The sequence below is a fragment of the Chlamydotis macqueenii genome, chromosome 5, assembly GCF_036417535.1.
Source record: "Chlamydotis macqueenii isolate bChlMac1 chromosome 5, bChlMac1.mat, whole genome shotgun sequence".
In the NCBI taxonomy this organism is placed as follows: Eukaryota; Metazoa; Chordata; class Aves; order Otidiformes; family Otididae; genus Chlamydotis; species Chlamydotis macqueenii.
Genome location: NC_141560.1, coordinates 6,905,875 through 6,922,654, shown reverse-complemented (window position 1 = coordinate 6,922,654; position 16,780 = coordinate 6,905,875). Strand labels below are relative to the sequence as shown.

The 16,780-nt window shown below is 45.0% G+C and overlaps 1 protein-coding gene across 1 annotated transcript in view; it reads right to left on the bottom strand.

Annotated features, from left to right (window-relative positions):
• PRKCH (protein kinase C eta) overlaps positions 1-16,780 on the bottom strand; it is a 119,634-nt gene that overhangs the window by 51,811 nt on the left and 51,043 nt on the right. The window contains exons 5-9 of the mRNA XM_086748192.1: positions 15,556-15,644; positions 13,737-13,866; positions 12,691-12,818; positions 10,385-10,528; positions 9,462-9,635 (exon numbers count right to left, since the gene is read on the bottom strand). Coding sequence (XP_086604318.1) covers positions 9,462-9,635; positions 10,385-10,528; positions 12,691-12,818; positions 13,737-13,866; positions 15,556-15,644 — 665 coding nt within the window. The remainder of the gene's footprint in view (positions 1-9,461; positions 9,636-10,384; positions 10,529-12,690; positions 12,819-13,736; positions 13,867-15,555; positions 15,645-16,780) is intronic.

Sequence of the window (16,780 nt, the reverse complement as noted above, 5' to 3'; positions counted from 1 at the left end):
CCCAGTGAAAGTTTATTGTTTCCAAAAAGAGTAGCAGGGCTTAGAGAGCTTGCAAGCAAATTATTACAAGATAATTACAAGAGCTGGCAGGCTCCCTCAGCACTCCCAATGTTCCCGTTCTCCCTTCGTGGTCCACAACACCCACACAAAGCAATCTGCCTCAGGGCTTGCTGGGAGCGAGCAAATAAACCGTGCTGTCTCCGTACCCGGCTTCGGAAAGCCACATGTCCAACTCCCGCAGCAGTGCGAGCAGCCGTCCGTATCTGGGTCAAGTCATGCCAAAGCACAGGACCCGGAGGAGGAATAATAAACAGGTTTGTTTCTCAATATTTATCTTCATAGGGGTAACACAACCATGAACCACGCTGCTCTGGGCCGAAATGCCTCCCCTCCATGCCCGGCCCTTTGACAGGGCAGCATCGCATCCTCGCAAGCTGCCTGCTGCTCCCAGGTTTACAGGAGGGCCAGCTGCTCACAGGGGTTATCATGGCAGCGTTTCCAAACCAGAGAGGATCACAGGTGTCGTAAGAATGGGCTCACCAAGAGGGAATTGCCAAAACAACCTTTGCACACATACACACATGCGCACAAGAGCTGAAGCGGATTTAACGAGCTCAGCCCCAAATTTCCGGACAGTGTCAGAGCCACACTCACCTGACTGCGAGGGAGCAAGACAATGACTTATGCTAGGTGAAGATTTGGTCCTTTGATTTCAAATCAGAATAACTACATTAAGCAGAGGAAAATAAATACTCCACACTATGCTTGCTCAGCCAGAATTATTTGTACACATTAGTGACGCTTCTTACACACGGCCGCGGCCGTGACTGCCATGGCACCTGTGGCCACTCCGTTGGCCACCGTGGCCCAAGATCCCAGATGAACAAGGAGGCAGCAGAAAGGTGGCAGGTTTTCCAGCCATCTGCTGGCTGATTTTTGGTGCTCTGTTAGCCGTTTTACCTCTCTGCCCCAGCGACAGCAGAAGTACAGGCCAGCCTCAGGAACCACTTCTGCCTAGAAGAAATCAAGCCATGGAAGCGGGCCAGAGAGCACATGCAGCCCTGGGGCTACAGAGACCGGTGAGATCACAGTGTGCCCATCTGAAAGGCTGAGAAAGGGAAGGTTTCTTTCTTCCGCTTGGTTTCGGGTTGTTTTTTTTGCTAGAAGGAGGTGCAGTGAAAATTACGCAAACTCAGAAAGGGGCTAAGGTGCCTGTGGCGTCTCCTCGAGGCTGGGCAGCTGGTGAGCACACTTCTGAGAAGCGCAGGTCACTTCCTCTCACCAGGTTAATTTTTAGCTTCTTTAACAAAGAGCCACCAGCGTCACTGTCACAGATACTGGAACGGGGCAGTTATCACCAGTTATCGCTTACAACCGAGCAGTCTGAGGCTGCTGATAGTGGGCACAATGCGGGCTTTCCTACGCCGTGGCGGCAAGGCACATAAACATCGCCTAGAGAATAATAAATTGGCTCTTGGCATTTGCATGAATAAACTCTGCAGGGTCCCTTGGGGTAAAGCCTGCCTCCTGCGCGCATGTGTGCACAGCACAGTATTAATGCTGAGCTCATTCCAGAAGAGCTGAACAACGACAACCGCAACCCAGGGCGAGCTGATAGAGTTGTGGGTTCCCACCTGTCCCACAGGGAAAGAAAAAAAAAAAAAAAAAAAAAAAAAAAAAAAATCACGACTCTAACTACACCCTCCAAATTTCTGTCCCTGTTTTTTAAACTGCATGGCTGAAATTTCAAGCCCACGGGCTGGACAGTTATTGTAAAACACAAATTCAGTCATTTCTCTGGAACAACGCATCCTTTGGGATATGCGAGTGAACCATACGCGCGTCCTTCCTCCTCATCCCTTCCCCTCAAGGTGGTCTAATTCAGAGCAGGATGATATTATTAGCTCATCTTATGACCAGAAATTTTCACTCAACATACACACACAAAAGGATGATTTTAATCACTCTTTTTCATTTGTACCTGTTCCACTAGAAACAAAACAAAAAACTCAACCAGGAGGGAAAAAAAAAAAAAAACAAACCAAAAAAACCACCAAACCTCAAACCTCAGGTACCAGGTCAAACAATTAAATCATACACAAGAAATATCTGTGTAATCTCAATTAAAAAAAAAAAAAAAAAAAAGAAGCCTGTTTGGCCACCGTTAAAACAAAATAACAAAAAAAATACAAAACAAACTGAAAGAAGAAATAAAATTAAATCCTCCCCTCCGGACCTTTTAAAATGGCATAGAAAACTATATAAGCACTCCTTTTCACCTAAAAGATCAAAAACCAAAAGGCTTGCTGAACCTGGAGGGGAATAAATTGAAGAATAAGGAACCAGAATGTATCAAGCTATAGACATCACCCATTAATCAAAGATTTATAGGACATCTGCACCCCTCAGCTGGCTGCTGCTATCATTGTGTCTCAGAAGAGAGCAGCTCTGTAACGATCATACTCTTTTTACAGCCCTCAGCTCAGGAAAAAAGCTACTGGAATTGCTGTTTCCAGTTTAGAGCGACCAGCTTGAGACAGCTCTGGCCTGTTTTTAAAAATCCTGAACTCTGCAATATCTGCTGGCCTCAGACTGTGCTGGGGAAGGCTAGAGACCTCTACAAGCTCGGCCAAAGGTCTTCAGGAAAATTAAGAGTGCTGAAACACCCGAAGGCCACATGGAAACAGCTTGCTACCAGGGCTTTGTGGAGCCATCCTCTCACCTTAAACATTGCCTGGAAAGCAATATGGATTCAAAGAGTCTGAAACCTAAAGCACCACTAGGTCGTACCGCAGCTAGTTACCTCTTCTCTGAGATTCAATTGCCCTTTTTTTTTTTCCCCTCCTCCTCAATACAGACTGGCACCTGCTCGCTCAGGCTGCTTGTGACTTGGTTCCCCCTGGACACATTTTTATGCCACACCTTCCTCGACTTTAGGTCCAAAGAAAATGACTAATTTCAAATACTGTGGCTAACCATAACCAACAGCATGCTTCAGCTTAATTTCAAGCATAACTTCAGCTGCCTTTGCATGAAGCCTGGTAGTTTTGTCTAACAGTTACAATCTCTCTCATCAGCTACTGCAGATGGAGATTGGCATTTTCTCAGCTTCATAAAAATGCAAGCATCCAAAGTCCCTCAACAACGAGAGGTGGGAAAGTTACACTCAGGGCCTACAACAGGATGGCGGCAGCTAACCCTTCAGTTTGTATTTTCACTTCAGCTCACGTCAGCTCAGCATGCAGCCTAGTTCACAGATAAAACCAGAAGCGTCGGTCTGATACTGTTTCATCTTCTGCAAGCAAAACCACTCTGCCTACAAAAAAAAACCAACCCAACCTTGTATGTTCTTGCATTGAAGAGACCACCACAATGTGTTACTGTGCACGTCAGAGAAAGCCGAGCCTTTCAGACTGAGCTTTGGAGGCCTCACACATCTGGTTTACCAGCAACTTGGGCCAGCATGCCAGCAAAGATGTCATGGGTTTTTGGTGGATGTGAACACTGTAAAACCTCAGAAAGACAGAGTTTTGACCAGTCTGCCTTTATTCGATGCTAGACAGGACAGGAGCCAGAGAAAGGCAGAACTGACTGCCTCTCCCATGGTCACAAAGCCAACGTGAGGGCATCATAGCACACATGCCCACCAGACTGGAGAGCAAAGGTGGAGAGAGGAAATTCCCCTGTACCTCCCTGTTCAACAGCCCCCGCAAAAAAAACCCAAAAAACCCCAAACCTATCTTGCTGCCCCAGAGCCCCTGGTAAAGCACAACTCAAGCTCCTTCAAGCCTGACTTTGGCAGGACTCTACAGCAAGGCCCCAGCGGAGTGCCTCCCTTTCTTGCCTGTGTTCACAGCCACAAGGCATGCAAGGCTCTACCAAGCCTTTTGGAAAACATCAGGCCTATGAACAGGATGTCCCCGTCACCATCGTCTCTTGATTTTGGCTGGCAGCAACAAAACTGAAGCATGCGCTGGTTTTCCAGCACAGTGGCTTGGGGCTAGCAACTGTCTCAGTGCTCAAAAACAAGGGGAAAATGCTCAATGCTTGCAGAAAGGCGTGCAAGAAGTGCACTTGGCTGTCGGGTGCGTGTATATATTGAGTCGTGCCTCCTCAACATGCCAGACAGGGAAGGCTGGGGGTTTAGAGTCTGGGAGATGATCAAAGCTGTCCTCTCTGCTCCCAAAGGGCTCCCTCTCAGCACCTTTCAAAGAGAACATCAAAGAGGCCTCACCACTTCCTTACCGCCCACCAGCACACTCCAAGGCCTGTGTCAGGATGCTCGTTCGTCTAACCAGAGCCCTGGGAAGGCACTGCTGCCTTTCCAGCCTTCCTCATCTTCACCGTGCTGGGCTCTGCCCCAGGGCTGCTCTGCGCTCTACACCCATCTGGTGACAGTGGGGTGGCTGGTGGACGACCAGGCTGATGCTAGAGATTTCCTGGAAGGACCATGACCAAGGGCTTCCCCGGAGGGACCATGACTCCAAGGTCATACAAGGGCGCCTAGACCTAGCCAGCCAGCTGCCATTGCTCAGTCCCACCACTTTTGCTCGTGGCTGGTGAGTCCTCACTTGAAGATTATGCCCCCGTCAAAGGCTCCAGATTAGCTCTAACACTTCTAGGAGGTGAAATACAAGCTCGTTTTTCTAAATACCTGGGTGATCCTCAACATGATGCCTACACTGACGCTGGGAGAACTGCTTGAGTGCCCCAAGAGCCAGCAGAGACACAGAGAAACCTTCCCCCCCTTCCATGTCAAGAGCATGACATCAGCCCACAGCTGGTAAATGGGGTGGAAAGCTGCGTGCCGGACAGCAGGCTGCCCTCGTAAAATGGGACCAGTTCAATGATTAGCTGCCCTGGAGTCCCCGGGCCAGTCCCTACCGGCTTCAATAGCACCCCTGCTAGCTATTATCCTGGAAGGACGCTCGTTATAGAAAATCACGTTCCTCTGCCAAGTTCTCGTGTCTCACTATTTTTGGAATGACAGGGGCAGGCTCTGTGCCTCAGCAACTGTCAGCAGAGCCACACGGAGAGCAAATCCATATAACGATCCGGCTAGCAGGGACAGTGCTGGAAACAGCATCGCCTGGAGGACAGTCCCCTGGAAGCACCCTGCGGTCAGGAGAAAAGGGATAAGGGCAATAAACATAAAACCCTGAAGCTATTTGACACTATTTGCATGGGAAGCTGATCTCCCCCAGCCCTTTTCATTCTCATGCATACGAGCGGAGACAAAAGGCTTTAAAAGCAAACCACCTGTGCAAGAAGGATGGTTCCTAAGCCCCAGAGAAGACAGGACCTACTTACTGCAAACTCTTTTTAATTAAAACATTCCAGGATCCGCATTCCTCAGGATTAAATTACTGACCTAGCTATTTACACATACAGCCTCTTTCACTCATTCTAGGACAGTATGGTTGAGGCGCTGGATGACACCAGCGGCAGGTAAATGGAAAGGAGCATTTTTTTGGTGCTTGTGACCCCTAACGCAGGATCCACAATGATCCACAGGTCAGCCCCAGCACCTGTCAGCAACTCATAGATTACCACAGCATGAGCATAATCCTCGCTGACACTAAAGGATGATCTAAGGCCCTAGAAAAAGCAGAGGTAAATGGCTTTGGTGAGGTGGAAAGTTCCCAATTAAAAAAAATAAAATAAAAAAAACAGAGATGTGTGAGCAAGGAAGACTTCACACAGATGGAGCAGGAGTTAAACTGCTGCCCCTCCAAGGGAGCAGCAGGACTCCTTCCTTGCCTTTCACAGGAAAGGAATCTGGAGGTACAAGTCTAAAACTGCCCAGCCCAGTGCCAGCCACACAGAGGGCCATGTCCAGCCCCTGCCAGCCTGCTGTGCAGCTAATATTTCCTCTTCAGGCTCTGAAAACTGTGACCTGCAGCAGGCAGAGACAACCCTTGCAGCTCCTACCATCTAGTGGCTGCAGTATTTCTCCGTGACGGAGCAAGGAGGCTGTGTGGAGGTCAGGCAGCCTCAGCTCACCCTGAGCAAATACAGCAGCTCATGCTGGCAGGTATCGCCCATGCTGCACCTCAGACACTAAATTATGACCATACAGAGCACAAGAGAACAGAAAACCTTTCTGAAAACCATTCAGCGGCTAACGTAAGCGCAGAAAAACCTCAGCTAGCTCTGAAACAGATGAGCAAAAGTAGCAGCAAAATAGATGAACTCAGGCAATGCATTTCTGTTTCTGGTCCTTATGCCAGCTGAGCTAATGCTCGATTACCAGCGCTCCATGACATGACACTGTGCAGCACAGACATGTCCCAGGCTGTTTAAGTCAGCCCTAGGCTGCGTAAGTCACGAGAAGAGTTTGCTGGTTTGGGTTGAATATTATATGAGAGTCAGAATTCAAAAGGCTCGAGATCCAGCCAAACCCTCAAACCCTTTGAGCACTCTGTTCTCAGACTACTGCAGCATTTCAGACACTTCCAAGGTCCTTCCTTTCCAGTTTCCACAATTTTCTCTTGAACTGGGAGCTGCAGGGCATAACTGGACATCCCTATTCTAGGTGCAGCCTCACCAGTGCCAAGAGGAGGGGATAATGACTTCCCCTGAGCTCCTGGAGCAGCCCAGTACCTAATTTAACTTATGTGCAATGAGACTGCGCTCCTGGCTCACACTGAACTTGGCACCTACCGTAAGCCCCGGGTACCTTCCAGCTAGGCCGCTACCCTACCAGTTAGTCCCAGCCTGTCTTGATGCATCTTATAGGATGAGGCTCTGACTTTGCTTTGAGAAATGGTAAGAAGCCTCAAAATGGCTAGTTCCTGAAAAATTCTTAAAAGCAAGCCCAGTAGGTCATTATTTATTCAGGATCTTGGTGGCAGACTGGAGTCATGCTTCGTATTTTATAACACGAACTGTTAATACATTTTCAGAGCTTGGGCTGTAAGTGTGATATGTGTGATGTGGTTTTCATGTAATTGCATGGGAAACTACGTGTTGTTTTGTGTAACCCTGCCCCCAACTCCAAGCACAAGCAACATTTTAAAATACGGCTGCAGGCCGACATTTTGAATAAGTGGTTACTCTTTTTATATATATATATATTCTTTCCTGCCAAGTTCATGTTAATGGAGGGGATAACTTGATGCCATGTAAAGGAACAAGAAGAAACCTTAAGCACTGTATCAGCCTGGTTAAGCCCTCCTGTAGGGACTCTGTCCAATTAACACCCTGCTGTTGTAATAATTTCTCTACTATAGCAAAAGGATTTAATTATGTTTTTATAAGCAATTTAAATCTGGTTATTCTGGATTGAAGCGGGCGTCACTGAGTACAGAACATGGGCAAAAGACGCGATGAACCACGTTAGTCCAAAAGCTACTTTTTGTATACGCTTCCCTTTTTGGTTTTGTTTGTTATTGGAGGGAAGTGGTTTTCTGTTACTGACAACCCAGGTAATGAAGCAAAGTGGAATTTGAGGAAAAGAGGAATCTGGGAAAGACTGGAAATAGTAGGGTCCTGCTATGACAAGCACCACACCCTTGGCGCCCTATCAGAGACTGACCAGCCCTGCATTCAGGGCAGCCAGGGCTGAGGGGTTCTTCCCTCTGCTCCTCTGACGACAGGCTGGTCCAGAAATTCCTGTTGCAGGCTGCTCTACTGTTTAGCAACCTCCTTTTCATTTCCAGTCTAACTGTATCTATGGCCAGTCTAGATTCATTTAATCTTAGCCAGCATCTTGACAGCTTTGTTTTCCTCCTCAGCGTTCGACATCTGCAGACATCAATCAGGTCCCCTTTTTGCTTTCAATTTGCTAGTCTAAACAGGCTGAGTTCTACCCTTTTTCTCCCCTTTGCAAAAGACTCTGCAATTCCTTCATCAGCCCAGAAGACCTTGTCTGCACCCATAGCAGGTTGCATTCATTTTTTTTTTTTTTTTAACATGATGGATGGTACGAGCACAGCGACCTTAAATCTTCCCTAAGTTCATGGGAAATGTTCCACACAGCCCAGGATCACACTTGCTGTTTTCACATCTACACTGCAATTCAGTAAGCAAAGCCAAAGCAAAGAGCATAGCAACGAGTGGCAAAAGCCACTGCTATCCCACATCTGACCTCAAACAGCACACATTGTTACTTGACATTTCTGCTATTTTACAAAAGAACTGCAGGAAAGCCATTCAAATTTGGGTCCTGTGCCTTCATATTATGAAATAAAAGAGGAGTTTCCTTGGTTATTCATGACAATAGTGAGCTTTAAGTTTTGGGGTTTTGTTTCTGCTATACAGCACAAGTGCTCTGTGAAACACAGAAGCTGTATATATATATATAAAAAAACCAAACCATCTCATTTCTATTACATGAATCTACCCAAGGGCTCCACCCTAAACGAACACAACTCAAACTCCATAGCTGCCTGTTGCATCACCCCAATGAGAAGACAAACAGGTGGGTGGCAGGATGCATTTGTCTGCTTTTTTTTTCCTTTCCTTTTTTTTTTTTTTCCCAAAAGTATTTTGTGTTTATGTAGGAGGAGTGAAGCCACAATTAAAAGCGCAAGTTTCTCCTGCCTCCTCTAAGAGGAAAATAAGCTCTATTACCATTTAGCAATGGACAAAAAGCAACTGGAAAGGAGCCCAGGCAGTTTGGAAGAACTACACTGCAGAAAATGCTTTGGTCATAATAACAGCTTAGCTCAGGGACTCCCAAACTTACCTTGCTGGGACATGGCTGTGGCCATCGCCTCCATCACAGCCCTTCTTCACTCCACCACCCATGTCACCAGTGAGCTCCCACCCACATGCACACACCAGAGGGGGTTCTAAACTGGCCAGGCAGCACATGTGCAGTCCTCCACTGAGGTATACATACCACAAGTGGCAGCAACACTGTCATTTGTTTTATCTACACCAGAAGAAATATCAACTGCATATGGATCTGATTCAGAGTCCATCCATGTCAGTAAGATCCTTTCCAGTAACGCCAGAAGGATCTTTCATTCAGTTCTGAGCAGTACACAGTGGTTGGTAGATACAGGAGGCTACACCTGCTTCCAAGTACAATTTGCAGATAATTCAATGCAAATAGAGTCCTGTTAAAATTCGGGCAGCAAGAAAGCAGAGCTACCAACAACAGAGATCCCACAACCACCAGAGGACACTACAGGTCTGTAGACATCTGTGCATATGCATTTGGAAACATTCAAAGCACAGAGGTGTTTCTAGGGAAGTCTTCCCTGTTATTACCATTTTGTTAGGGAGCCTAGAATAAGCCAGGATTGTGTTTGCCAAATGCCCAAATGCCTAGCAGATGTTAGAGATGAAATATAGCGGAGTGTTCTGTTCACTCTTGAGCAGAGGGGTTTCTCCTGGACCTAAGGTGTACAGTTATAACAGGTCAGGGATCAAATACACAGGAGAGTCTCTTTGCCCTGAAGATGCCAGCCAGTGTCAGGAGGAAGGCTGTCCACTGCCTGGGCTATACTTACAGGAGTCTGGAAGCAACAGTAGAGCTTGGTGAGGAATGGATGGTTCCTTGCCAAGGAAAGGATGCGTTTCTCGGTCATGGTGCATTCAACATCGTCATCTTGGAGAATGACGTCCTTCTTCAATACCTTCACTGCATAGAGCTGCCCACTCTCTTTCATCTTGGCAAGCATCACCTAAATCAAAGGGGAGGGTGAATCGCAAGGGCTGGGCCCTTAGTCTTTATGAGCAACATAGAGCTTTTTGCACCTTCTCACACTAGAAAGGTCAGTTATCTCATGACCAGGCTTGTGGATGCAAGTGAGTCAACCTGTTAGTATGGGCAACAGTGTGCAACTGATGACACACATGCTACTGCCTGCAGCAGGCTTCTCTGGCTAGAAATGCCCACACACATTGCTCCGATGTCTGGTGGGGGCTTAGCTGGTCAAAGCTCATCCACCATGCCAGGGCAAACTCCCTGAGCAGTGCCATCCATCCCACTTCTATCCTCATTTATTAAATCCAAATGTGCCATTTCACATCGCCTTTGTGGCAAAGTAGAGAAATGAAACCCCCACTGAACTGAATTTGAAACTACTGCCTTGTTTCCTTTAAAGGAAAAGTCTTTAGATGCTCCAAGAAATGCTGCCCAAATGAGAGCTAATGCACACACTGGCAACTTCTAGTTTAGGCCCTGGCATCAAGCTGTTCCTTTGGTTGGGAGCTTTTTTATTTTTTTTTTTTTGTGATACCTAATTCTTCACTTTGCTGTCAGCTTGCTTTCTCTTCCCTTTTCTCCCTGCTCTCTGTAACCAACCTTGTTGCACAAAGCATACTGCACTGGGACAGCCTCTGTGCCACATTATGAAATAACTTCATCTACCTTGGAGCTTCCTACATAAGGAATGTGGTTTTCCCTGAAAGAGCCACGAATAACCCTCACCTTTCCAAAACTGCCCTTTCCCAGTACACGAAGGAAGGTTAAGTCTTTGATCCCAAGTTTGCTAGCGGAACTTTCACTAACGTTGTTGCTGTCTTTCAGGCTGCCTTTTCCCTGATGTCTCAAAGTAGATCTTGAAACCAGTTTCTGTGGAGGAAAGTAAATAAGTATCAGCTAGCATAGAAATCATACTTTTCCCTCAGAGGTGTACACAGGCAGTCAACCTACCAACCCGGGCATTTAGGACCTGTTCAGCTGCACTGTACGGCCCATTGGTACCACCACCCCCCATAGCTGTTAGGGGTGACCAGCCAACCTCAGCACTGCGCAGAGCTGTGCTGAGATATCAACACTGCTTCCTGACCTGGACAATTTCAGTTGTAAACCCATTGCCCAGCAGATCCCAGAGACAAGCTTGCCTCTCTTCATCCTCACTCCCCAGAAAAAATAAGACAGTGAGTGTGGAAGTTCAAGTCTCCTATCTAACATCAGAGTGAGGAGAACTGCATAATTTCTGCAATATGCAAAGTGCTGGTGAGATCTACAACCCGAGCAGATGTCACCTGTATCTCTTAGGTTTCTACCCAATTTTAAGACTCTTACTCAAAGCCCAGTTCAGTGGGACCCAAACTTCAAAATATTTTTCTTTCCCACAGCTGGGCTGCTGGCTTCCTCCACTGCTGTAAATGTGACGGAAGGCTGTTCATTCCCACACCAGCAGTGAGGTGTCTGCATTTTCAGGAATGGTACCAGTACTAGCACACATTTCTAGAGCTTCTGTTTTTGCGGTATACGAAAATCAAGTCAACCTCCAGCGCCCCCTGTTCACAGCTCTCCAGGTATGAGCACACATACAAAGCACGAGTCCTTTTACTCAGTTTAACTATTAGCCTGAACAAAGTCATACAGATTTCTTGAGCTCCACCTTGTGACTACTTCGGTGTAAAGCAAAATTCTGCCTGCACAGAAGACGTCTCGCTGCCTCAGAAATGGCAACCCCAGCCTTGGGCAAAGAACCAAGAGCATTCAGGACAACTCCCAGCAAAACTCCCAACAGATTTAAGCTCACAGCACAGTCTCAACACTTGTGTAGAGCCTTTAGCTCACAAATAACAAGGAGAGATAGTTAAACACCAAGCACAGATTTTTATTTTCCTGGTTTCATCTCCTTTTGATGTGCAGATTATGCAAAAAAATGAGTGCTAACAACTGCTAATTTTTAGAGAATTGAGAAGGGAGTGTAAGACTTGAGTTTCCCTGCAACTCCCAGGATAACAGCATGAAAAGTGAAGGTAAGAAAGCCTCATTCGCTACAAACCAACTGAAATTGAAAGGGGCAGCACAGCCTAATGAGCAGGCTGGGCTGATAGAGTATCATGTGGCCAACTCACATAGCTGACTAACTGTATGACATGATTTACCAGGTCTGATAAGTATGTTTTGGGTTTTGATATTTTCTTTTTGGTCAAATAAAAATAAATAGACCAACATTTTATTATGGGTTATTGTGGTTTCAAGCAAACTCACTTTTCAAAACCGCTAGCAAAGGAAATGTGATGGAAGCTTGTTATCAAATGACATTTCTGATTTCCATTTTCACTCAAGCTCTTACAATGTGTTCTAGACTCTCTGAACAGACTCAAATATACAACAGCTGGATTTTTAGGATGCCTGAAGTACTAGCAAGCAAAAACCGTACATGTATGTCCCAACCCTGACAACAAGCTCACAAGGACCCTGGCTTGGACAGCAAAGACCAGAGATGATGTTGTGTTGACAGGACCACAGATTTTAGTTGGGGAAACTATAGTGAAGTGTGAAACACTTTCCCCGAAATCACTCAGAAAAACAGTGACAAAGTGGGGAAGAGAATCTAGGCCTCTTGCCGAGCTCTTCTATTCCAAGTCACATATGCAGACAGTACATTTGTGCTTGTGGGAAAGGTAAAAAAAGTTATGGCATGAATTATATTGACCATTAATTAGTTTGGGGTCTTACTCTCCTCTCATTCATGCCAAAGATAGAAGAGTCAATGGAGTCACAGCACTGTGAAACATAAGCAGACAACGAATCCTATAGTCTCCTTATAGACTACAGCTTCTGTCAGGGTAAACCTGGATATAAGACATCCATTTTCCAGGTGAAGTCCTTGCCGAAAGCCACAGACAGTAGCAGTCAACTCATGCAGTCCACTACTAACGCCATCCCCTATAACTGAAGTCTCTGATTTCTTCTGAACCCATATAAAGACTCAGTTATAAATGTTTTAAATAGAGGAGGAAGAAAAGAAAAAAAAGAAGACGACTCACCGAATTTGGCGAAATGCTTCCTGGTTGCAGACCCATGCAGGCCAAGGTTTTAGCGAGCTCTGCTGCGTTCACCCCACAGTTCGGTGCAACGTTTCCTTGGCATCGGATGTGGACGTTCATTTTACAGACTGACAGGCATAATGATAGGGATGGAAAGTAAAAACAAAGGGATAATAAAAATAACTTGGAGGGATTTATTGCTTAGAAATAATTTAACAGTTCTGCCTCAGGTAATATACCCATCTGGATCTACCCTGTGTTTTAAACTAAAGGGATTTTTGCCACTGATTTCAGTAGAAACAAAATTAGGACTCTCACAAGAGAATAAACTCTCAAAAATCAGGAATATACACTAAACACTCCAAGCAGGATGCTGCATTGCCTGAAGCTATTCATAAGCACGTGTTTGTCAGGTATATAAATACCACTGCAGCTATGCCTGCAGGTAAAATTAGGATTTATAATGCCACCGAATTCACAACAAACTTCCCCTGCATTTGCAGGTGTCTAATTTTAAAGACGTATTGTTCAGTAGGAAACTAAAATCTTTCTTGCTCTCACACACACCCTCTTGTGGGAGAGGAAGGCAAATGGCAATGTTACCCATAGGATTTTAGAGTCTGGATCACTGAAACAAAAACATAACACCAGGACACGCTTTGTCATCAATTAACAGTGTGACAGAGAGGGCAGTCAACCTAAAGCAATGACCTTTTTTTTCCCCCCCTCAGATGCCTTTTCATTGCCTGATCTCATCAGCTGAGGAAAAGCTTCCAGGTAAATGCGAAAATGAATGTAGAAAGCAGCGATACTCAAGAATATTTTCAGCAATGTCAGTTAAACAAAGCTGTGCTGAAACTGCAAAGTAGAGTCCTTCTGGAAGCCTGACATTAAAAAGTAGGTCAGCGTTTTTGTTAACTCTTGCAAAGATGAATATTCATTGCTCAGCTTTCTGTTGAAGGTTGCACAAATCAAGCCTACACAGTGCATCAAGAGTCTAAAAATACATGTATTTTGTGAAAAGGCCACAGTAAGAAGCTGCTCACTTTTACACTGTAGGCCCTGTCGCATGATTCCCCAGAGCAAGGAACCGCAGTGGTCACAGAAGGTCGGGACTTTGTAGTTGTGGACATTGAACTTATGAGGAATGTTGATTCCAAACCTCTGTTCAGTCACCTGAGGCACCAAAAGAAAAGCACAGATTTAAAATTCAAATACATTATATATATAAACAGATGTTCATTTACATACACACATTTAAGTGCAAAACTGTGAAAGTAATTCCAACTCCGAAAATGTCCCAGTCCATCCCCTCACTGAGGTTTACTACATGTGGACACTGGGTGACCAACCTCACCTGCTGCACACCTGCTCTGGTTTCCTTGCCAGTCAGGCTGGATTACCTGACAAAGCAGATTTTTAAAAAAAGGCTGCCTAGCCAATTTTAGATTCTTAAAATCAAGTCAGAATTAGAAGTGTGGATTACCTCATCACAAACCTATCACACTGAAGTGCCACCTACAAATTGTGTTAGCTACAGCATTCTGTAACTAACCATTTTTCAAACTATTAACTTGCATACTATGTGCGAACATGTAACTTTAGGTCCAACTGTTGATTTATTAAATTTAATACACAATGGTTTTCCCAGCTCCTCCTCAAATCCTCATTCGTCCTCTCACCCTCCTTGTTATTAGCAATCTTTCATTTCAGGCCCACATTTCGCTTTATCACTTGTTCTCATTCCCTTTTTAACCTTGTTCTTTTCCAACTGTGAATCATGCAGATCTCAAAGATACCTCAGGAAACGTTAGATCAGCTGAAGAAACCCACCCCCACTGAACCTCTTCATTAATTCCCATTTTGTGTCTCAACATGAGGATCCTGGACCGGTAGCCCATAACTTACAAAAAAAAAAAAGTGAGTGGAGTGACTGAAACAAGGAGTTTGAAGTGAGCAGCTTCTTTGTCTTCTTTTAAAGTAACTTAGACGCGTTATAAGCCCTTCATAATACTAAAAGAGGGGTGAGGAGACTCACCATTTAACTTGCACTTTACCCTTAGGCATTTTAACTTATTTTCATCTGGTTTGGCAAGGGGTCATTTGAAGAAGCCTAGCTCAGTAGTTTGGAGGCAAGAAATAATGAGCAAGGGCAACTGCTTATCTGCAGTGGAAGGAAGGTTTGTGCACGGCACACAATACAGAGCTACCTCCCAGTTAAAAATATTTCAGCATAATTTTCCTCAAACAGTTACAAAACAATTTCCAGTTATAGAAATGACATAGGCAATGTGCAGGGCAGTTTTAGGTGGGGATGTTACTCCTGTCAAATACAGCCAAAACCATCAAGAAAGAAAACCTTCAGAAACACAAGTTATGCAAAAGTTCATCATTACAACATAATGTTTCATAGAGTAAAGGCGCGGAGCAATGACTAAACGGGCACTTCAAATTACCAGAGGAAAAAAAAAAAAAAAAAAGAGGCATAACAAAGACCAGTGATTAGATTTCAAAGCCAGAGAAATCCACACTAAGAACTGGGCACCAAATTTTGATGACAACACAGTTAATCATGAAAGAAAATTACCAAGAAAAACAGTAGATTCACTATTTCTTGATGTCTTCTGATGAAGACACCATGCCTTCCTAAACTATGTACTAGACCAATTAGTTACTGGAATTAACAGAAGAACAACCAGATGATATTTCATAGCCTTTGTGCATGCTCCTATCACTCTTCCTTACTTTAAAATCTATGAACAAAGATAATACAGAGTAAATTCTATTTTAGGACAACTCCCAGCAACCCAGAAAACCTCAGGATTCACAAATTACGATGACCCAAAATAATCAACATGACTTTACCTTGAGATCGTTCTTGTTAGTATTGTTTTGGCAGGTGCAAGCTGTAACAATTAGATGATGGCAGCGCTTGTGTACAACACAGGTGCATACTAGGAAATAAGAAGGGCACGCTGAAAAGAGCTGTTGAAAGACTCAGAACGCATCAACCCATCAGTCAGGTTCTTTAAGGCTCCGCTATATCATCAGGACACAGTAAAGATGTGAAAAATAATCGGTGGCTTGGAATTTCCAAAATCTTGTAACAGATCTGGAGATGTATCTCCAGCTCATCGCAACGGAAATTCTGCACTGGATCTTTCATAGGGCCTGAAAACCAGCTGCTTATATAAAATACAGGTGATGCCCACAGAAATAACAGTGTAACTTAAAAAATGAACTGAAAAATTACTGTTGAAATTATTTGGTGGAAAGCATTTCACACAACATAAACAATATTAAAGAACACAGGTCTGAGACATCAAAAGCCATCCCTACAACTCCGTGTCATAGTGCTGCTCACATTGGGTACCCAAGTGAGTCCTGCCCGGGTCAGTTTGTCACTGAGGCTCCGTGCAATGAGGATTTGGAGAGCTGGATAACTGCAGCAGAACGGTGCTGTGTCTGGGCTAATTAGCTATGCCCCATCAAGAGGGCTAATCAGCCTTAAGGCAGAGTTGGGTCCTCTCCAGGTCTGAAGCTGGCTTGGCTGGAATGACCTTGGATTCCTCCACTCCATAACCCAGCGTGCACTGCAGACACCACCAAGGGCCGCAGCTGCTGTGTACGTAAGGAGATGTTTGTCATGGGACCTGCAAGCTGCAGATACGTTGCTGAGTCCCATGCTATTCTTTGTTCCTGACTTAAGCTCACGCTCACGAAGAGCTGTCAATAACATTCACTTTCACCCAGAAATTTTATGCAAGATATCAATTTTGTTTACATGCAGCTTCCTTTCATATGAGGACACCAGTGCCCTAGCACATTGCACAAGACACAGGCTGCGTTAGAAATCTCTACTGAATGACCATGCACTTGTGAAGCAAGTAATTCTGTCATCTTACCACAGAAAAGGGGAAAGGCAGGACAATAATTAAGCACAAACAATCACCACATACAACCATTCAGCCAAAAACACACGTTCAGACAAAAGCGCTGCGCCAGCCCACAAGGCTGCCCTTTGAAGTCACATCCCGAATTTCACTTTGTTGAACTTCATAGGGAGAGAAAGGAAGAGGGTGGCCATTGC